The sequence below is a fragment of the Megalops cyprinoides genome, chromosome 2 (genome assembly GCF_013368585.1).
Source record: "Megalops cyprinoides isolate fMegCyp1 chromosome 2, fMegCyp1.pri, whole genome shotgun sequence".
Taxonomy (NCBI): domain Eukaryota; kingdom Metazoa; phylum Chordata; class Actinopteri; order Elopiformes; family Megalopidae; genus Megalops; species Megalops cyprinoides.
In genome coordinates this window covers 49,852,955-49,875,601 of record NC_050584.1, presented here as the reverse complement: position 1 = coordinate 49,875,601, position 22,647 = coordinate 49,852,955, and the positions used below count along the sequence as shown (strand labels likewise).

General features: G+C 38.9%; 1 protein-coding gene across 1 annotated transcript in view; it reads left to right on the top strand.

The window, feature by feature from the left end:
• LOC118771616 (collagen alpha-1(XXIV) chain) overlaps positions 1 to 22,647 on the top strand; it is a 98,860-nt gene that overhangs the window by 53,950 nt on the left and 22,263 nt on the right. Inside the window, exons 25-33 of the mRNA XM_036519609.1 lie at positions 3,143 to 3,196; positions 4,743 to 4,796; positions 7,371 to 7,424; positions 7,868 to 7,921; positions 11,301 to 11,354; positions 11,662 to 11,706; positions 19,215 to 19,219; positions 19,627 to 19,680; positions 20,249 to 20,302. Of these exons, the coding sequence (XP_036375502.1) occupies positions 3,143 to 3,196; positions 4,743 to 4,796; positions 7,371 to 7,424; positions 7,868 to 7,921; positions 11,301 to 11,354; positions 11,662 to 11,706; positions 19,215 to 19,219; positions 19,627 to 19,680; positions 20,249 to 20,302 (428 nt within the window). The remainder of the gene's footprint in view (positions 1 to 3,142; positions 3,197 to 4,742; positions 4,797 to 7,370; positions 7,425 to 7,867; positions 7,922 to 11,300; positions 11,355 to 11,661; positions 11,707 to 19,214; positions 19,220 to 19,626; positions 19,681 to 20,248; positions 20,303 to 22,647) is intronic.

Sequence of the window (22,647 nt, the reverse complement as noted above, 5' to 3'; positions counted from 1 at the left end):
AAACATGTTTCTGTTGCGTACAATCACACACATGTGAAGGATTAAATAGTTACCACAGGCTGTACAGCCCTTTGAAGCTAAGGAGAAGCCGCAGGCTTGTGTAAAAGGGGATCTGTACCATATGGAGAGCTAATGAATGCCATTACATCACTTTCCAAATAAATAAGATAAAGATTGACTGAAAGACTCTGTCTATGGCCCCAGGTTACTGAGGGGTCAGAATAGATGGCTGGTTTTTCCAAATGTGCTCTGTTCCTAAATCTCTAAAACACTTAAAAGGACATTGTAATATATAACTCAACTCTTCACAATCTGATTCTGTACATTAAAGTGATGTTCTATGTGTTTTAAAACTATTACCTATGGATTGTAATTGATCCACACATTGGCATTAAGCAGATAAGGTACGGTATGTTGACAAGATTTGTTTTCTTCTCATTGGCACAGATTATTTTGGTTTATCCTATTGCTGTAATGAAAAGTAAAAGAACACTGATGAAGTATACTGCCATAGAAACCCATATTTCATAAATTTACACCTTTTAGGAATGCTTTGAAGTCATGTTCACCTGTGTGAGTGTGTGTTCTTGTTTTTTGTGTGTATGTGTATAGTGAGATAGAAAGAGAATGAGTGAGAGAAAGTGTTAGCGACATGCCTTAACTAATGATGTATTTGATCGACTATAGAAAACAGACCACCAAATCACGCTGTCAATGACAAAACCCTTGATAAAGGCAAAATAATGATGGAGAGTCCCACAGCACACCCCAAGGAAGGGATTATCTCTTTGAGCTGTAATGTATATTTCTGTACTTCCAGACATCTCCTCTGAGAAGACACTTTATGTCCATGTTTCATTACATAGATACAGGAACAATGCTTGTGCAAAGCATACGTGATATTACTTACACAAACCTGTTCCCAGTACACTTCATAATTAGTGCAGTAAATGACCATATTGTCATAACTTTGCATCTTCAAATTTTGAGAAGTAGTACATTTATTTATTTGTTTGCAAATGTAGTATTCTCTTGTTTGTGATTCAGCAGTACCGAAATTTGGCTTAAAATTGTTTCGTGTTGAAATTTTCAATTATATCCTTATATTTGGAATTATCATTCCACTTGGAAATAGAATTTTCTCACATAGGTTGGAATATGCATGTTCAGATACATTGGCAGCCTTCGGTGAGTCACAAAAGTGTGCGTTCATAACTTCAAAGCTTCGAAACGTACTTTCATTACCTTGTATACAACAGCAATCATCACACCTGTGCCATTCTTAACTGTTTTGCATTTGTCTCATCATTCACTTAAGTAGCTCTCAAGAAGCCCAAAAAGTGAGGATGGGTGAGAGAAGGAGTTGTAGGTGTGTATTCACGTTATCTTAAACTTGTTTTGAAGATATCGTCACTGTTCAGTGTGTCAGACTGATGGTACAGCACCATTTTGCCATTGCGCCAATGACAGGTGTTACATATGTTGTGTTACAGCTTTTATCATAGTTGTAAACATACAGAGAGGAGAAGCAGGTGTTAGTTAAAATCACTGAGTACACACTATGAACATGGGGTGATTTTAACTGTACGGACAATTTGAACAATTACGAGTCTTGACAGTGCTATCTGTTGTGCTGAACAGCTGTGTTTTTTTCTAGATATCATCAATGATGAAAGTCCTGCAGCGCTGTCTGGCAAGTAGACGGTAGCCTGCACGGCAGGTTTAGCACTTCTATTTGTGACGTGTCCCAGATGTGGTCTCTGTCAAAGACAATGTATTGAGTGAGAAATTAAAAATAGAGAGGGACAAATAGAGAGGGATAACATATACCAATGAGTAATCACATTCGAAATGTCTGCAGAGTAGTTTCTTACCTTTTTCCACAGACATAGTTTTAGAAGCTCTTAATATGAGAGGAAACTGTCTGGGCTCTGGGTTTTGGAGTGAATGGTGAATTTTGAAATAAGTCTTTACTAGCCTCTTTTCCCTAGCATACACCAGAGCTTTGTATAAGCTTGCCGTGGTTATTGCTTTCTTCCTGGCATTTGGTCAAACCGCAGTGCTTAATTTTCCAGACATCCTATCTGGAAACAATTATCCTCTTTAGATTTATTCACATATTTACATTAGCCAGTGTGTTCTCTGTTATCATTCTTAAAACATATGCTAAGATCAGAGGGCTGTTATTTCACTCTTATAGTCGATGCCATTACCAGCAGAGATGGGATGTTGTACAGAAGTCCAGTTTTACATGGGGAACCTTAAAGTTGTAGCAGTAACATGAAATGCCTCATATCTCCCTCAAATTCTGCAATCAATTTTTGCCTGGTTTTCTATATGACATAGACCTTGTGGCTGGAAGAAATAGATGATTATTGTATTTTAAAGGGTCATATGATCAGAATTTTTTAAATGTGAAGTTTGAAATATGATTATTATCAATACTAATCTAACCAGTGTGAAAACATGCCTTCATAGCAATGAAAAACAGGTGAATGTGTCCACAAGGGAGGCAATGCCATTTTGCATACAAAGTGCTAAAAGAATGTGTTCATATTGTCCTGTGTCTTTTGACTATGAAGTTTTAAATATGTATGTATTTTAAATATGTATGAAGGTGTTGATGAACTCCAGGCTGCGGTCATCTCTGGATGTATTGTTTATCATTGATGACATAAATTCTGCAACACATAATTGGGGTCATGGCCTTAAAGTGGTGAATGTTCTCAGGATTTTTTGCATCATCTTCATGGAGCTTTGTATATGATGAGAAGTTGCCTTTGTCCATTGTGTTTGCACAGCATGATTTTATTCATCTTTAATCATTCAGATTTAAGCTGCCTCATTTCTTTCCAAGCTCAGCTGTCTGTGTGAACTCAATGTACAATTTGATTTGCTTTGCTTTGAGATGATCATTTCAAGTTTTTCTGAGAAAGTTTTACATTTTCCAAGCAGTGGGTTAGTCTGCAAAAAGCTAAAGCCTTACAAATTCCTTACTGTCCCCTCCCTATCTATAAGTTTTAATGTATTTTTCCCTTAAATTCATTTCTAATGAAAATCTGGGGGGAAAATAAATAATGAATTCAGATATCTTTCCTCTGCATTGATGTGATTCTTGACAATGCACTTTCTCTATTTCCAGGGGCCGGTGGGCCTAATTGGACCTGCTGGAGGGATTGGAGTTCCCGGTGAAAAGGTAGAGTCCTTCTCTCTCCCATTATGCTGTCAGGAGCAGCCACCCCAGGCTGTGAGCAGACAGCTGACGTCTCATAAATGCTCCCATTGACAGACCCCTGTAATTAGTCCCTTGTAAAACAGGGTGCTGGGTTTAGGTTCATGGCAGTGAATCTGAAGCAGCCATTCACTGCTTTACCTCTGAAAATAACAGCAGATACCTGGTTAACAAGTAACACTGAGTGAACCCAGGTACGGTTAGGGTCACAGGATGTGAATGAAATTTACATTGACAGCACACTGAAATTGTAATTGATGCAAATCCCAAACTCTACCTGACTGTGATAGTAATAATACTTTTGAGTGTGGCCAAGTTTATTCAGTGTCTTTAATTAAGGGATGCATATGCTGAAGTATACACTGAAGGAGAGTATTCCAAATGAGCTTGTGTGCCCTGAGCAGTTATCAAGTAAATGGAGGAATTTTCAATGCAAATTACTTTACTATAGTAAAGATAAGGAATAAACTTTTTATATATAAATGTTATGTATACTGTGAAGGTTACAATTTGTAAAATAAAATAAAATCACTTTCTACAGCTAATTTAAAGATGAGGAAATTAAATGTGTCCTTTGTGTATCTTCCCTTACTGGAACCAACCAGTAAGGAATCTCCAAAAAAGGGTCATTAGATACTATCAGTGTGTATTGTTGTTAGCTTACAAAAGCTTTTGAAGGACAGATAATATATTTGCATTATTGTGAAATTCTTATCACGCTTCCTTTCTTTTGTACCCAAAATGTATCATGTAACAGTGTGTGAGATGTGTGTGAACAAGGAATAGTGTCAGCGGAAGAGAAGCTGAAAGTCATGTACTTACAGAGGCAGCGGTTTTTAACGTCTTCTACATATATTAGAAAGGCAAAGCTGCGTGCTTGTATCATATGTAATCGCTGGAGTTAATGTATTGATTGCTGAGTGACATGACGCTGCCACTTCTCCCCCACTCACTCGCTGTCCTGCTTAGGATCAGACTTGTTTGGACACAAAATGTATCGCAGATGTACAACACCTACAGCTAGCCCCACCTCAGTCATCTGTCATCACTCCCTATACCTTGTCAGACTGTAAATTCCTTCCAGATTATATACTATATAAATGTAATCCAATTATGCGTTGTGATTTAACCTTGCCTTTCCAATACAGAACTCTGAAACTATTTCATAAACTTATCTGCTTTTTTGGCCCCACAGCTGTCAGTGGACTGAACCTGTGCTATCTTGAAAGCATCAGAAAGGATTAAAGCATTCAAGATGACTCGGTCAAAGACTAAAAGGCATCACTTAAAATGTATTGAGTTTTATGGCAAATGAGTTCAAAAGGATTAATGTTTATTGGGGACATGGAGGGCCGACCGCTTCTTTTGCAGCCATTCTGCTTATTGGTATTGGTTTTTCTGACTCTCCCTGATATCACAGCCTTTTAAATATAAAAAGGGCAACACTGATAAATATAGTTTTCTGTTCTTTGGTCTGCCTCTGTTCATCATGGCAATCTGTTTTCTGCAGGGAGACCGCGGTCCAGCAGGTCCTTTAGGTCCTCCTGGAGAGAAGGGGGCCAGGGTGAGTACATGGATGGATAAGGAGTTTTGTAGACAGCTAAAATGAAAAGTTTCTGTAGCATATCACCATAGTCCACTTCCTAATGCCACAACACAACTCATCAGTGACCTAACGTGTGTATATACTATTGATTCTGATCAAAGGGGGCCTCACATTATGATTGTCATCTTCTACAGTGAGAACCGTCAAAAATGCCACCCTTTTTAAATCCTTTTAGATTAATGTAAAAATAAAACAAGAAAAGAAGACATATGAACCAGGGGTACCCCTTCCCCTTGAAATCACTCAACAGGTGCAAAGGAATATGTACATTTGTTGGCCCCTGCACACATATGTACGTGTAGTGGTGATTCTCTGACTGGTTGGCAGTCTCTGGTCAGAATCTGTTAAGTACAGAGTGTTCAGTGCTCTTGTTTGGTTTTTCCAACTTCTTTCTTCATCATCATCTTCATAAATAAATGGAATTATAAACGGCAGAGTCAGGGTAGCTCCTATAGGCCATGGTCTTCTCAGGGTTCTCCTTGACTAATGTGGCTGTTGGAGGTTTGGCATCTGCCCAGAGGCTGCCCTCTGAACAGCATCACTGTTTGTAGCTCTTGTCCCTCACTTGGCTTTCTTGGCCAGTCTTAGAGATTATAGAAGGACTTAGGGTACCCTGCTACTTTTCAGCACAGCTGCGCTCGAAAGGCAACCTGGAGTGGCACTGATAGTGTTGAGGTGTGAGGTGGTACTGAACTTTCCCATGAATTAATCTGCTGTGGGGTGGAGTTAAATTTTATTTCATTTGACACAATAGCCACCATTTTGTCTCTCTTTTCCGAGTTATTGCTTGAATAAATTTCAAAACAACATAAAATAATATTGTGATATTTTATATTCTAATCAAGTAAGAGTCAAGAATCAAGTAACATGGAATGCACTTTGTGGAGTAAAACACTTGGTTAACACATGGTTATAGTGGTTATAATTTTTGCCTGTCTGAGAATTTTCTTAGAAACAGGTCCTGTTCACCTTTATGTGAACTCTGAAACCAGATAAAGAATTTAAAAAGGTCTTTTCTTTGTCTGCTATCGGTATGCTTTCGTGAAACTCTGCTTTTGAGTTTCACGAAAGCATAGTTCAAAGCTGAGTTCAAAGCTCTTCTGACAGCAGGCTTAGTGCTGTTCTTGTGTTCAGCATTCATAGAATATGCTCTGATAGTGATTCATGGGTTTTGACAAGAAGAAAAAACTCAGTTTGCCAGGTTAGAGAACACAGCTGTAGAGTCATAATTGCCTTAAGGGTTTTTTAGGTTGAACCTTGTTTGGGGGGCAGGATTGCTTGATATGGTCATTTTAAGGAATATTAAACAAAATTTGAAAATCATTTATCTCTGTTAGTACTCAACCTGTATTTGCCTATTGAGTTGAGTGAGTTCCAGTGGTAAAATCAGACCTTTTCAATGGTTCATTTAACTTAGGTATGTGGAAATTTGCTGTCCGGCAGTTGGACAGCCTGTGGTCAGTGACACGTTGTTTGTTCTGTACCGGTAGAGAACGTGTATCACTGATGATTTTTCATGTCTTCTGAAGTTACTGATTTACATGACAGGTCAAGTCACGTGTTTTGCATTTGCCCAGTAGACATCTTCTTAATATCATTTCCATGTAGGAGGCAGGACCTTTCAGCTTAGTCTGTGTTATATTTTTTTCTTGCACATCTGGTATAAAATAAAAGTTGGAACAATTTAAAATAAAAGCTCTGAAAGGAAGTTTAAAAAGAAGTGGTCTTGCTGCCTGAATGAGTGGGCTAATCATGGCTTTGGCTGTCCTGACATACTGTACCTTCACTGCACCCAGCAAATAACATCAAGATTTGTGTTTATAACAGCTACATTGTAGCTCCCGTAAGGTAAACTTTTTATATCCTCTTCATGGCACTTAGCTATTGTGTGCCAGTCAGAAAACTAACATTAGCATATTTGGCTAAATGCAGGTAGAACATATATTCAGATACTCATTTCCAATCACTTCCTGTTTTCTGTGTTGTTATCATGATAACAGTACAGGGCCCGTGGTCAAGTGGGTGGGAGGTGCTTCTTGTCAAACCCTGAGCACTCCCCGTCCTACCTTTGTAACCCTGCTAAGATGGCGCAATCCACCATGTGGACTTTCTTTGTTGTAGACGAATTTAGTGAAACAACAAGCTGCACAGAGCTCTACAGTGCTCTAGAGGAGCCCCCCCCAAATGTTTATGGTAGAGAGGATGATAATTCAGAGTATATTTTAACATACTGGCCCCTTTTTGTTTTTTCTTCATAATATCCTAACATGCAGAGTGTTGTCCAGCCAAGGCAGAGATGTTCAGACAGGAGCAGTTCTTTCATTTGTTTATTGGCTCTTTGTGCTTTTAGTCATCACCCTGGATTGTAAGATCATGTTAAATATGAAAATGGATTTTTGGTTATTATGATCAGTTTCTGGGCTTGGTAAAGTGATTTTTGTACAAGCTAACTGTCTCTGGCAGGATTACAAGTATAGGAATTCCTCTTCTAGTCTTGTATTTGCTAACCCCTCTTTTGTATTTTTGTCCCAGGGGTATCCAGGTTTACCAGGAAGTCCTGGTGATGTTGGCCCACCAGGTTTACCAGTAAGTCTTTTGTGTCACTGTACAAAAATGTGTGTTTTAATCATTTAATGTGATGTGTCGGTCTGCCTTTCCTTGAAGAACCAAAACAGGCAATTTCCATCTGCATGTGAGTCAGGCTGTGTTGTCTCACAGCTGTCTCAGAGATGGAGGAGGGAGCCTACTCTCTGAAGCACAGAGATTAGACAAATCACATGAACAGAGAGAATGGATGGCAATATGCTTCCACTCATTCCAAACAGTTCTGGAAAGCCACATCTGGACGTTGCAGAACGCAAGAATTGAGAAATTGAGATGCATGTCCTGTGTATACAAGCAGTGCTGCAATGAGATGTTGGAGTTTGAAACACTTATATTGCATAAGTTTAAGGTCACCTGAAGCTACGTCTTCAGCTGTCCAGTAGGTAAAAATGATATAGAGCTCTTCTCATTTGTGTTTGTAACAGGGGTTGCCAGGGCCAAGAGGGGCAGCAGGACTCCCAGGACCCAAGGGCAGAAGAGTAAGATCCTCATTTCAACTACAAAGTGTCATGTGTTCTACTTCAAGGTCTGTAAATGAGGTGTAGTCTGATGGAATCCAGTATGCTTCCAGGAGAGGCTATAGAAACATGTACTTTTATCAAGCATCCATTTTATGTTTCTCAGTGATAAAAGAGTTTATCTCCACATCAGCAGTAAACCAGAAGCGCACATATGTTCTTTATTAGAGAACAGCTACTTCCCAATGAAACAGTGGTCAGGACTTATATTGTTTACATGAACCATGAAGAAGCTTCAGATGATGCTGTTCAAATCTCAAACAGGCAGGAGACCTAGTGGCACCTAGTGGAAAGATACAATTATGTTTCAGCCCTGGATAGCATTAGGCAAGCCCTCTGCTTTTGGCTAACAGATGATCCTGAAGTGCAATGCTCAGCTGGTGCTCAGCTGATTTCAATGTTAGTTGCCATCGTCAGTAGCAGCAGCACTGTAAGGTTGTCTCAGACATATCTAGACATGCAGAGGTCTGTGCTGTAAAACTAAAACCGCTCACATGAAGTGATGCCTTAGGATATTGTCTTGGAAACTTTTTTGCATCACGCTGATGCCACGGTTAGAGTCCAGCTGGTTGGCATTAGTGTGCCAGCCAGCCAACAGCACCAGCGGGGGGCCTTGAGCAGATGTGTGTGTTTATCACAGTACCCAGAGAAAAGTGTGTGAGGAATGCTAATGAGAAACGTGGATCACAGAAACACTTCACACATAGTTCACTGTGGGCTGCGAGTTCTCACCCTACTTCAGATCCCTCGAAAAGCAAACCTTGAGACCTGTAGTCTTTTTATAGTAGAAAGACACTTCAGCAAATAATATCTCAATAAATTTGAGAAATATATAACTGAACATGTAGCATAAAGTATAACATCTATTATGAGCTTCCCATCCCCTAGTCTTCACTGTATAAGCCAGAAGAAACTTGCAGATGATGCTCAGTTGATGCATTTTTGGAAAAATTGGTCATAGTTGAAATCTCAGTACAGATCAATATCACAATAAAGCATATTTTAGTCATTATGTTTACAGCGTATGCAGGAATTATACTTTATATGTCTTACAGGCAGCAGTGTAGCATAGTGGTTAAGGAGCAGGACTCGTAACTGAAAGGTTGCCGGTTCGATCCCCACTGGGACACTGCTGCTGTACCCTTGGGCAAGATACTTAACCCACAATTGCCTCAGTAAAAATATCCAGCTGTATAAATGGATAACATTGTAAAGAACTGTAACCTATGTAAGTCGCTTTGGATAAAAGCGTCTGATAAATGTAAATAAATGTTATAATTCACAAAATTGACTGTTTGGCCTTTGTAATGAAGGTCCCAGTGTCTCTAACTGACAAAACACTTAATTTAGGATTTTAGATTACCATTACAATTCAAGTAATGGTCAAGGGTTTTTTGTTGTCATTTGCAAAAAAACAGGCAAGGCTTACTTGTAATGGAAACTCGAGAGCTCATTTGTAGGGAATTTGTGGCATCAGTGGAAAGTGTGATTGCATTTGTTTTTTATTATTATTATTAAGAGCTTTTCCTGAGTGGAATGATATAAAAAAATATATCAGCATCTTGCCAAATTTTTTTCTTCTTACTCTGCTCTCGTTTTTATTTGTCCTGGAGTGCAATGGCAATCTGCCAATCTCTGATAGTGCTACTGATGGAGAATTAAGTCACTTTGTGAAAAGTAAATCACATTGAAGGAAACATACTCATTCAACTGATTGAATGGTCTTAATCACCATACTGTGGGTGATTTTTTTTTTTTATTTTTTCAGGGCTGCAGCCCAGTCTCTAGCCACTTTTACATAGAAACCCAGCTTCAACCTGGCATTTGAATCCCTGTTTTTTTCCTGATTTCCTGGGTTCCAGCCATTTACACCAGACCACCCCAGTCACAGGTTTGCAAGTCAGATATGCAAAATTATTAGGAAAGCTGCTGCTTGTTTGAATTATGTGTCTCTCTCAAATTATACAGTTCGCCAGCACAAATGCAAAATGTCTTAAGACATTGAGACAATGACAGTCAAGTTATTTTAGGGAGGACTTATACAGCAACAGTTGAAGTCACAGTTACAGTCGAAGGTTGAATCTACTGCCCACCCTCGTTCCTTTTCTTCATTCTTTTCTTTCCTTGTGGGCAAAGTTATCCATTTTAGCAAAATATACATGAACTTGCCAGCTAAGTTATTTGAATAGATTGATAGCAAGCATGATTTTTGTGCTCTCAGGGCTCATTGAATTGAGTTATTCCACTATACAGTGCTGTAGTGATATACAGGACTCAGAAGCAGAGAGATGTATTGATATTTTTGTTGTATAATTTACAAAATATGCAGCTGTATGACTGAGAAAATGCAGTAGCCTAGTTTTTTCAATAGACACTGTTCTGACATGTTTTTAAAGTTTTTATTCTCTGTGTTAGTTAATGTGTGATACTAATCTGAATGCAATTTCCCACAAGCACCCAGTTTGAGAAGCATTGGTTTACTTGATTAAATGGAATCGTGAGGGATTCTAAGAGAGGAATCTGAACTTAAAGTCAGTGACAATAGTTAGGACGAGGAGACATTTTCTTATTTCTTTCGTTACTGGAGTTGTGAGTGTAGGGTCAACCAACAATAGACTAATACAGGTCCAAAAGTGAGGAGTGCATCATATGAATGAATAATGAATCCTGGAATCCCCTTTCACAATGAAGCAGACCTGGGAATTTTCCGGGTCAGGCACAACTCCAAAGCCAGGTAGCATTCTTGGGTCCGATAACCTGGGAACACCTATTTGTACCAAAGGCAAACCCAGGTAATCACAAGAAAAATCTGAGCTTCAGAAATATTATTGATAGTCATGCTTCAGCTGCACTTGAGATGTAGAACAGCTGGTATGGGGAAGTCTGTGAAAGCTAACTAAGTGGCAGGAAAGGAATGCAAAGCTACAGGAAGTCCAAGTGACACAGAGGAGGCCAGACAAAACAGGCAAACCAGACAGAACAGCATCAAAGGAAGGGCTTCCCCTGTTCACACATTTCTGTCAGCAGCTAAACCTGTAGGGAGTGATCATTAATGGAAGGGGTATGGCGGTGTAAAGGCTATGGCGTAGGGACCAAGTGATTAATGCATAATATGTTCTTTTTCTATCTGTGGATTTTTTCCTGTGTGTAGGTCTGGTCTGTGTATGCGATACATGTGTGTGATTGTTCATGTCTCTATATATCATCACAATCTTTCTGTGATGGATGAACCGTTTAGGACAACCAGCCTCCCCCTGTGTGTTATGGGATGGGTGAGGGAGTACGGTGAATGGCTTGTTCGCTGCCATTGAGTTGATCTAATCTCTTGCTTTTATTACAGGGGCCCAGAGGTTCAGATGGTCTTCCTGGAGAGCCTGGGCGTCAAGGCACTAAAGTAAATGTGTTCTTTATTTTGTCAACCTGTGTGTGTTGTCCCTGGAAACTGCTTTTTCTACTGAGAAATTAATTTTAATTAATTAATATAATAATTAATCAGTGTGAAATTCATTTATTCAGTTATATCACTTATGTATGAATTGGTTGCCCTTTGGATAATCCTCCTAATGGTTTATGAATGGAGGAGTTAATACATAGGCAATCTGCAGATTTCCGTTGTTCCAAACATCCAGTCATTGGAGAAACCAGCTTGTAAACTGCTGAAATATTTGCTGACACGCTGATATTCTCCCGGCTTCTCCTAGGGAGAACGAGGTACGATTGGGCGGAAAGGAGAACCCGGATTTATTGTGAGTACATCCATTTTGATTCATAGCATTGCCAAAGGGACTCATGGGCCATTGAAAGTACTTGATGTTCTTTTGGGAAATTCATTCCTTTCAAGAACAAACACTGTGCAGGCCACAATAATGCCTGCCTGTTCTATCTTTAACTTAAGCAAATAGTAGACTTTGGTGTGGAACTGAAATGGCTTGAGGCTGCACAAGATGACAATCCAACACAAGCTGTGCTTCAGTCCCAACAGACCTTACCAGACAAAAAAATTACTGTGCAGACAGTGAAGTGGCTGTTGCTTATGCCTTTGTGTGGGGGTGATGAAAGCGTTGCTTAAAGCTTTCAACACGTGTTTCCGCTTTGCATATGAAAAGGGGTCATCCTCTGGTCATAAGCAAGGACTAACGTTCTTTCTTGAGGTGAAGATCAGCCAAGTTAAATTTCTGCTTTATTTCCTATGTGATTCTCCAGAAATCCGTGATGAGTAATTCACAGACCTAATTATTCCTCAATTATGTGTTGCCAGTGAAAACTGAGCTACGGCAATAAGCAAAGTATCCTTTTAATCCACTGATCACTCATACCCAGTAAAGCATCCACTCTCTATTTGTGTAGCTCCAGTTTTTATGAGTCCCATTTTCTGGAAGGCTTTCATTAAGCATCAGTGAAGATCCAGGCACAGCCTGCGGCAATGATGAAAGGGATGTTAAGAGGGTAATTGCTGAGCCCACGCTAGGTGCTTATCATTTCAGGTGAATTTAGGGGGAAAACATTAAAGATAGCAGTGTGTAGGTCTCATTTTGGGGCTTTGATGTTTTTGATTGCTTTTTGATGGAATGAAAAGCCTATATAAAAGTTAATTAGAAAAGTCCAAAGGTATTATAAATAAGAAGCAGGACTGGTGATGTTCAGTTTACCAAATGCCCTTTATGCAGAAACTCTGTGATCTGTCCTTTTGGCTCTCAGGACAGTGTGGGCAACAGTGAATGAGCTGACCTTTATTCAGCAAACAGAATTCAAAGTCAGATGGCATGTTCTATGGCTATGAGAGGAAAGGTGAAGACTGGGGAGAAGTAAAATAGGGGTCATTAATCTTGAACAGAAACTCAAGAAACTCCCTTGAACTCCAAAAATCCCTTTAATATTAAGTTTTCAATTTTCTGTTCCTGTGTTTGCCCACAATTCTCAGGTGAACATTAAAAGTGTTTCCTCAAATGTATTCCTTTTAGCAGTGTGTTATTATGTGTGTGTATGTCTGTATTTTCATGTGCCTTTATTCCCTTTTTTAATAGTGGGTAAAGATGACCATTTCATCTTTGATGAATGTCTGTTCCCTATAGTACTGCAGTAACACACCATGGTCACTGAAGAGTAGTATAATGCAATGTTGATTATATTATTCCCTGATGTGAAAAGACTATGTTTGGTAAATTTAGAAAGCATTTCCACTCTGTATTCATTATTGAGCAATACTCAATGCTTCCCATGTGTATTGGTATTTCTGTGGAACTGAGACCAATTGTGAAACTGCGGTCATTGTAGACTGGTTTGTTCACGGTCATCTGTGAATTTGCTTTTGCAGGGAAAGGCAGGGGGTCCAGGAGAGAGAGGCTTGCCAGGGACACCAGTGAGTACAAATCTGAATTCCCCCTTTCTTTAGCAGTTCTGAATTTTCTTTTAAGATGTGCCCGTGAAGTATCCAGCTGTGAATATAACCATGTGTTCAAGAGGCTGTGCCTTGCACGCAGCGAAACAATCAGACTTGTAAAAAAAAAAAAAAGAAACAACAACAACAACAACAAAATTGTTCCCATAAAAACAATAAAGAGGAAATTCAGAGACCCACTGCAGGAGTCACTTGACGTCACTGTGATTCAGTCTGAGCAAAAGCCAGAGAGGTCAGCCTGGATGTGTGCAACCGCCATTCCAATGTGGTCAAGCATCACGCCACAGTCAACTGCAGTGTTAAAACTGCTCATCACATTTGTCTTATTCAACTCCGTCTCCCGGCTGTTCCAGTGCAGCGTTTTGTGACAGGATACATGCACATGTGCAGGATACACTGGACGGTAATCACAGGTCTTGCATTGCAAATATTCTGCAATAATTTGGAGTAACTTCACTCATGAGCAGTACAAATGCACATAACTGTAATATCTGCTAATGATGACCAATGCAGAGCATCAATGGGCATTGAACACGTCAGTCTAAATGCTCCGTTAGTGCTTAACTGGTTTCTGTAGTTTGATTGATATACCCCCTGATTGCTCTCCACCTACTGCCACAATTCATATTACCTACATCTTCTTATGCTGTGTTGCAGAGTAGCATAGTGTTGACACAGCTGGTCTTATAACCAGAAGACTGATGGTACAAAGCCCTGGTGGGGCAGTGGTATATCACCCCTAAACAAGGTGCTTAAGCTGAATTGCTTTAGGAGATGCTCAGCTTCATTTATGGATAGTAAGTCAAGTGAATTTGTAAGGACGGATACTGAGCAAATGGATGCTTAAATGCTGACTAAGATGAATCCAACTCAATGCTGTAATGAGCCCTAATGCTTTGACTACGCCACACAGCTGTTTACTTTCCTGTATAAATAACTTGCTTTTTCCAACCAGATGTTGGGATGTTTGACACTCCTGCTCAAGAAAGATGTGATGTTAATGCATCTAGTTGTTCTCCCGCCATCGATGTATAAATACAGGCAATCCCCTGTTCTTTTTCTATAACCTGACTTAGATGATGTAGTGTGCTGCTGTCCACATACAGCTCCGTTTGTTGACCGGGGAACACGTGTTTCCGCTGTGTGTGAAATCCGGGCAGGTTTTATTTAGGTTGCTTCCCATATGCAAGAGCCTGGGGCTCATCTGGCAGGGACGTGTCTCACTGCACGTCAAGCAGGAACCCAGGCAGCCCCCCCCTCTCGCCTTTGATGATTTAATAAAGGGGGGGGGGGGGTCTGTCGTTGTGTTTAATATGCTGGTTTTGCTGTAACGCTCAACACTTCAACACTTTTATTAATACCAGCGTAGGGGAAGTGCTCTGTCCTGTGTTTACCACCGTAATGAAACAATTAAGGTAAACAGAGCTGTCTTTGGGAGCTCTCACCCAGTACTCCCTTTTTCAAATTCTCTCCAGAGTTTGAGCGCCATCTAGTGTGCACTGGTGTGAATGCCAGACTAAGTGAGTTAATGTGGAGAACAGAATAGCAAGATGGAAGTTGTTTACTGTGATATAGTAGTTATTTCCTTTTTATTATTCAATGTATTCACATTAATCATGCAACAATAATCTTTGCTGTGATTTACACTGATTGCCACTCATTTACAGTTTCAACATAGCATATCCCAATCATATGTAAAGAAGAGACTTATTTACTGGTTTTGATTTAGGCCTGGTCACAATTACTAGAAGTTTCCAACCTAGAATACCGCATTATGGTCAGATTAAAATAAAAGGGCTTATTGTGTTCATCACTATGTTGCTACATTCAGACGTGGGGTGTGTCACTTAGCTTGGCAACAGGAAGAGTCTGGCCAGCCTGTTGATTTGGGGAGAATGTCACAAGTAAAAAAAAATGCAGGTTTGATTGGGATTGTGGACTCCCTGTACACAATGATATAGTAAATGTTTGGATTCTAGTACACCAAGTAAGAACTGCAACATAATGTCTGTAATGCAAGAAACAGCTGGCAGCAAAGAAGTCACTGGCTGTTATTCAAAAGGCAGTAAAAATATGTGGCTTTATTCAGCTTAATAACAATACAAAATCACAGACAGAAATTCCTGCAGAGGGGCAAGGGTGGGAGATCTTCTGCTATCATGTACTGGCAGTGGAAAGTTCTTGTATCCTGTATCTGTGGGGAAAAGCACAATAGAATAATAGAATAGTGGTTAATTTGTGCCGAGCACCTGAAACATTACCCTCCTAAAGGATCTTCTCATGTCTCAAACTGTCTCCTACTAAACTATAAAATAAAATTATAATTAAAGAGTAATGTAATTGTTTAACACACTCATTAGCTTTACCTGCTAGTTTGTACCTTGCCTGGCCAACCTTTGAAACCTGGTCATGCAGTACTTCTAATATTGTTGACTCCATATGGTTTTTCGCTTGTGTTGTATTGTACCTCACTTGTAAGTTGCTTTGGATAAAAGCGTCTGCCAAATTAATAGATGTAATGTATTGTAATGTGGGCAATGCTTGCCTCTGGGATTATGTAACTGTGTGATGCCGTCTCTGGAATATACTGTGTTCCTTGAGATGTCCCTGGTTACCAGCTATAATCAACCTTTCAGCCAAAAATCAGATCTGAAGATAATGGAACATGAAAAATATGTAAAGTGCTTGCAAAAAATGTGAAGAGAATGACGTCCATGAATGTAATTTTAGTAATATGCCACGTGCTTTGCATGAACAGAAGAAATACAGGGCTGAAAGCCTTCAGTGGAAATCGTTATTGATCTCTTGCAAGCCACAATGCAGAAGGGCATTCCTGAGGTTGGCCCTTAGATTTGTCTGCATTTATTCACCACGTGAAGGAAATGTGATAATCTTTTAAATGAAAGTTATGAATCATGAGTTATGGATATTGTCAGTGGACTCTTTCTGCTTGTGCTCAGTAGCAACCCAAAAATAAAGGCAGCTGTTAAAACAGTGTGACTGGAACAGATTAAATTGTGGTTACTTTGTTTTGATTCTGTTTTTAATAATTTCTAGGCAAGTTTTATAATACTACCCATTTTTGTTTGAATTTTAAAGTTGTTGCTACTGCTACTGTAGGGACCACATTGTGTAAATGGTCTTGTTCTGCAATGAAAATAATCAGGACTACTATTGTTTTATTTGAATATATAGATGTATTTTATTTTTTTCTGTGTGATTTCGTAACAAATATAGTTTATATGTAGTAAATTTAGTAAATACATGTAAACATTTGGAACAGGGTAAAACACATTGTAGTCACACACACACACAGGATACAGAATGATTTTTTTTTAGGCTGGAGGTACACTAAAGATAATTGCATACAGTGCTGTGGAATTATACAGGTACTCTGTAAATTGTGTTCATTTGTGTTGCCTGGTCAAGATTACAGCTGGTAGGCACAGTATGATTTTCATTGAGCTCATTTAATTTTGCCATCTTTCTTGGAAATTACCATGAGTACGTTCTTCAGAATACATTCTGAATACGTTCAGAAAACAAACCAAAAATTGCTTATTCTTACTGCGTGCATATTCTGAAACGATGTTAACTTCGGGTCAACATTGAAGATCTTACAAAAGATAATTGCTTATTCATACTGTGAGTGAATATCAATCATTCTTTTCAATAATATTGTTAATATTATTAATAATATTTTTATATATTAATAACTAATAATATTTTTAATAATTCCTGTCCACTGCAGGGTGTCAGTAGCCTTGCAGGAGTACCGACAGATGAAAATATCCATTCAGTAATAACTCAGTGTGTCAGAAGATGATATTTTCTCTGTGTTATCACTGTTTCTGGTATGAGTGCAGCAAAAAAGCAGTTAGAGATATGAAATAATAAAGATAAAATTACATGTGGAGAGGAGACTTACTGAAGGAATGATACCTTGAAATCTCTCTTTCTCAAATTGTGTGTGCTCTAATGCTCTATGCTACATTTCTGTTTGATTTGAATCTCCCTGAAATGATCCAATAATTTTTACTGTGTCAGTATGAGCTCCGAAAGCACATGAGGGTGCCTGTGAGGGAAACATTAAACTGTGTATATTTTTATGAGAATGTTAAAATGGATATTGCCTCCAGTCCCTAAGGTGATCTTATTCAATCCAGACAGAGAGAGAGAAAGAAAGGGAGAGAGAGATAGATGGAAAATTATATTCCTTGGTTTGTATGAGAACTTGATTGCTATGTTTACAAGTCTGTAAAAGAATTAGCTTCTTTTGTTGGTATTTTAAAAAATAAAAGGAAATAAAGACTCTTCTTTATGAATTTGCAGAACCTACCACTACAAACCTTGTAAGCATGACAAGTGGAAAAAAATGAGTAGCTTCACAGAAACACTGGGCCCAATTCACTATTCATGCGTACAAACATTTTTGTGTGTAAAGTATGTATTTGATCAAAATGACAATCAGTTTGGACATCATGTTTGTTCTTTTGTAGCCATGTATAAACAAATTTCATGGCTGCTCCAGACCACTTGTGCCACAGGCATGTTTTGCCCTTCCAATAAAACTGTGCAAGTATCAGATTTGTATGTGAACAAACTGACCTTTTGCAATTAATATATAATATTAATTTATATAATATAAAAGAAGTTCAATCTACAATAAACAAAAATATACTAAGTAACTAATCCAGTCTTATACTGCAGGTAATTTACTTGCCAAATCATTGCAAATCTGTCTTATACTGTAGGTAACAGAGGTTACATGCTGAAAAGTGTTTTATTCTCTGCCTATAAGCAAAAACTGAACTCAGTGCTTACTACAGGTGCATTGGTTTTGGGAAACAAACCAAGATACAAATGTAAACCCTCATACTGTTATACCCTGGGACAAAAAAGTCCTGCCAAAAGAAGGTAACCACAGGTGAAGTGCCCAAAAGCAGAGGGTGAAGTGCAAATTGGCAAACATTTCAGTTAAGCAACCTTCATTAGAGGTATTTTCTTCTATATTTAATTAAACCTTGGCTGATGATACTGCTGGCACAGGCAGCGGGAGGTTGCATGAAAACACATACATGCACGTGGTCAGTCATGGAGCTGGATTTGCTAAAAGGCTGGTGGATGTTTGGACACAGCAGGAGGCATTCTTTAGCGCACAGGAGAGAAGGTGTACAAGATAACATTAGTCCACTGTGTCCTCCTTTATATGGCCATGAAACATGGCATTTGTTGGCCACCAGACTAACAGCAATGAGAGGACCCTCTGCCATAGAATTGATGTGCATCTTTGAGCCAGGGTACTCTATTAATTATATGCAGCCGTGCACCTTCACCCCCGGCTTACATTTGTAAAGTCTACGCCCACACACTGTCAATTTGTATTTTTTTTCTTGAATCAATCTCAAGATTATTTCCATGTCTGAATCTCTGAAAATATCCTGCCTTTGTACCTTTTCGTAGCATCAGCTATACCTGTGACTCAGAAGTCAGAATGCCCTTATGTAACAAATAACATGCATCTAATTTCGGAGTTGGGATTCATCATCATATGAATGAACAAAACTGAGTGTTTCAGTACATTTCATGGATCCTACGTGACTTTTTAGTGTGATCTTTTCCCAGTGCTGGCACTATGAGGGTGGTGAGGTGCATTGCACCCCCAGATGGACTTCAGTGCACCCCCAATTGTCTCCTTATATCCCAATGGCTACATAGTATTTATTACGTTTTTTAAGATATGACGTTTTGTGCCCCTCCCGTGGATTGTAAGTGCACCCCTCTGTATTTTCTCTGGGCGCCGAGCTGACCTTTTCCCTAGAACATCTTAATGAATGAGGCCAATTGGCTTTTCAGTTATGGTGAGTGCTTTGTAACCTATCAGGAAGCACCAACAGCTGGTGGGCAGCACTGTATAGTTACAAAATTATGCCAAGTCCTGAAGAGGTGACACAGAGTAGCCTATGATTCCCTGATATTAAACTTTATGGAGTGTGTCTGCCCCGGTTTCACCGGTTGCTGCGGCATCCCAGTTGTGATGTGTGTCAGTGTAATTTACAGATCATTTGCTGGCAGCTTTCTACTAGCTCTTACTGACATTGAGTTGACACAAGTTATTTACTGTAGATATTGCAATAGTATTCTTATTTCAGAGTTAAATAACAAATAACAAATAATGGATAAATAACAAATTGGAAAAATAAATCAATAACCTTAGAAATAATAGCTCTATTTATGGACAGCCTGCATGTTTTTGTTTGTTTTCCAGGGTAAACCAGGGATTCCTGGCAACACTGGAGAGAAAGGACCCCATGGGCCACCAGTAAGTACTACCATTTCCTTACGATTCCAGTAGCCTTAGAGTACTACAGTAAGAAAGTCTGCTGTCTGAATAAATGTTTTTCAAGATTTATGTTATTTTGTGTGTAATAGAAGATGAATATAAAGGTTAACATGCATGTGATTCTCCACCTCTGCCAGTATTTTGCCTTTGCCAGATTTGAATTTCCCCTTTTCTTTCTGTTAAATATATACACTTACAATGCAAATACCAGATTAGGTTTATAACAGTGAAACTAGTTCAACATTATTATTTTTTCTTTCCGACCAGACACTTAATCAGTTTGGTATTACTCAATTATTGTAGTCCTGCAGTTGAATATTTCCTCTGTGTCTATGTTTATTCCAGTGTAACAGAAACAGAGGCCTAGCTTTGAAGCCTGTGTTTGTTTGTTGTTTTAAGGGCCCCAGAGGACCACAGGGAGAGGCAGGACCTGATGGCGAGCTTGGCCTAGTGGTAACAGCACTGTTATATCATACTCATCTCTGACTCATTCAGCTGTCAATCATCTTATACTTACAGCTCTCCTCCTTCCTTCCTCTCCCTGCAGGGACCACCAGGACCTGAAGGAGAGCCTGGCCCTGTGGGAGAACCTGGGCCCAAGGTCAGTTTCAGAGAACCTCCAAAGCCTTTCCCTTCACTTGTATACTTTCGGGCAGCGTTTCTCAATCCTACTCCTGGAGGCCCGCTGTCCTGCATATCTTCTATCGATCCTTGCTGCTTGATTAAATAAATCAAGCAGCAATTAAATTAAAGGTGTGCTGAGCTAATCAAAAGTGCCGTCGATGAGTTCAGTCAGGTAGGTAGGGCAAGGATAGATGGAAAATGTGCAGAGCAGGAGGCCTCCAGGAGTAGGATTGAGAAAAACTGCTTTAGGGGTAGATACATGGTTTATATGTGTTTCAGTGGCTTCACTGGCTGTTTTAGTTTCGTATTTGCTGTATAATGTACAATGTACAAAAAAATGTACATTCATGTACAAAAGTTACAAGTTATGCTATTGACATTACTATTGTGACACAGATAGGTTGTTTTTGTCACAAGGTAAACTGTAATCTCTTTAGTGTAAGACTTGCTGGGAAAAGAAAAATGCCAATGCTTTTACAGATGCTATCACTTTGATGCAGTGCAAAAATACACTTTTACTGAGTTGTATCTAATGGAAGGGCTTGCCTCTGACCTCAAAAACTGATATTAACATCAGTTCAGTTAAAAATTATTAAAAACATTGATTATCCTGAAAACATTAATAATTCCTAAAATTAGCTCATGTTAGCAGTTGTGTGGGGTATTTTACTAGAAGTAAGAATGCAGTTAATTTAGTGATAATGACAACATAATAAATTTAAGCATCACTATCAGCTATTAACAGTTATTTTTTTGTTTTGAGCAGGTGTTGAGATGTGGGAGTGTATGTTGTAGGTCACCTTTAACAAAAAGAACTTGATAAGATTGGGAAGTGTTAACAAGGTTCACCCTAAAAGCAGTTGTGATGCACAAGTTTAAAACCAAATCCTCTGTTGTCCATTTGTAATGGCTGTGCAGTGTCTTTTATCCAGGTGCTTACCTGACAGTCAGTCTTTTCCATAGTCCTCATCTTTTGTCTTTTCAAACAAAAGGCTTTTCCATAATGTTTTGAGTCACACACAGTGTAGTCATTCACAGAGTCAGTGTGTGCTTTCCGTTTCTGTTGTTAGACCAATGAAACACAGATACAGTTCATTTGGGTAGCCAGGAATGTTCTAAAATACATATTTTAACTCATGCAGTGCTTCCCACGTTTTGGGGGAGTAAAGTGTCTTTGTGTTTTCTATAACACTGCATTATGTTTGACTGGCTTCCCCAGACTAAAACATGCAGCTCCCCCATAATTGTCACCAACCTTGATCACTCATGTTAAACAAAAATAGTTGCATAGGATGGGATAGATGTTTACTAGTTGCAATAAAGTAAGAAATGTTGCTAGTCTGTTGCATATGGGTTGTACATCACAAGACTCTACCTGGGAAAAATTTAGACAGATCTGATACAGGCTATATTAAAAACATTTCATGGAACATAGGCTTTACAACCGTTATCATCTAATTATGACATAATTTAATGATTGCCCTTTTATGTTTTTATCTTTTTAGCCTAACATCAAGCTAGCCAAGGGCTGGCAAAAATTACTAAAACAATCTAAAACTTTGGAAACAATCCTGCCCTTCACTTGGATGACATTGTTTCACCTCAGAGTTTTTTTTTTTTTTTCTGTCAGCAAAGGTCACTTTGAGAGCATGGTAGCTGTTAGAGCACCTGGTGAACTGCATTGCTAACAACCAGTGACAGTAAGACGAGTGACAGAGGACTCTTTCCATGCTAAGATATGCATTTTAGTTTAATTACTATGTAGTGTGGTGTCTTTTGTAAGCTGAATTAGTGTTAATCATCAGGACATTTTCAACTCCAGAATAATCATTTCTATCCATGAGAAGACTCCATACGGCCCTAAATTAGGCACACAAGTATATGATAGAGCACATTGTAACAGACTATATACTATTTTGTTCAGTATCCATTCCTTCTCACTTTTTAAATGGTGTGTGTAGAGAAAGGCTCCAATGTTGTTGTTTTTTTCCCTGATCTGAGCAAGTTTCATAAAGCCAGAGAAAATTCAGTCTAAACTCAGGATTTTGAAAGGGATTAATAGTTTACATAGTAAGCTGTTCTGAACCCCATGTTGTTCCCTTCAGGGAGACGTTGGCCCATCTGGAAATGAAGGCGAGCAAGGACAACAAGGAATGAGAGTGAGTCTTTTATAAAAGATAATCTCAGTGCTTGTGTTTAGGTGGACATTATACGGTTGTATATTTTCATATTTTGCTTTGATGAATGCATGTAATCTTTTGGTTACAAAAGGGCATTGATTGAATTGTTTTTGTCTGTTGGACTGTATTGATAACCTCTGCT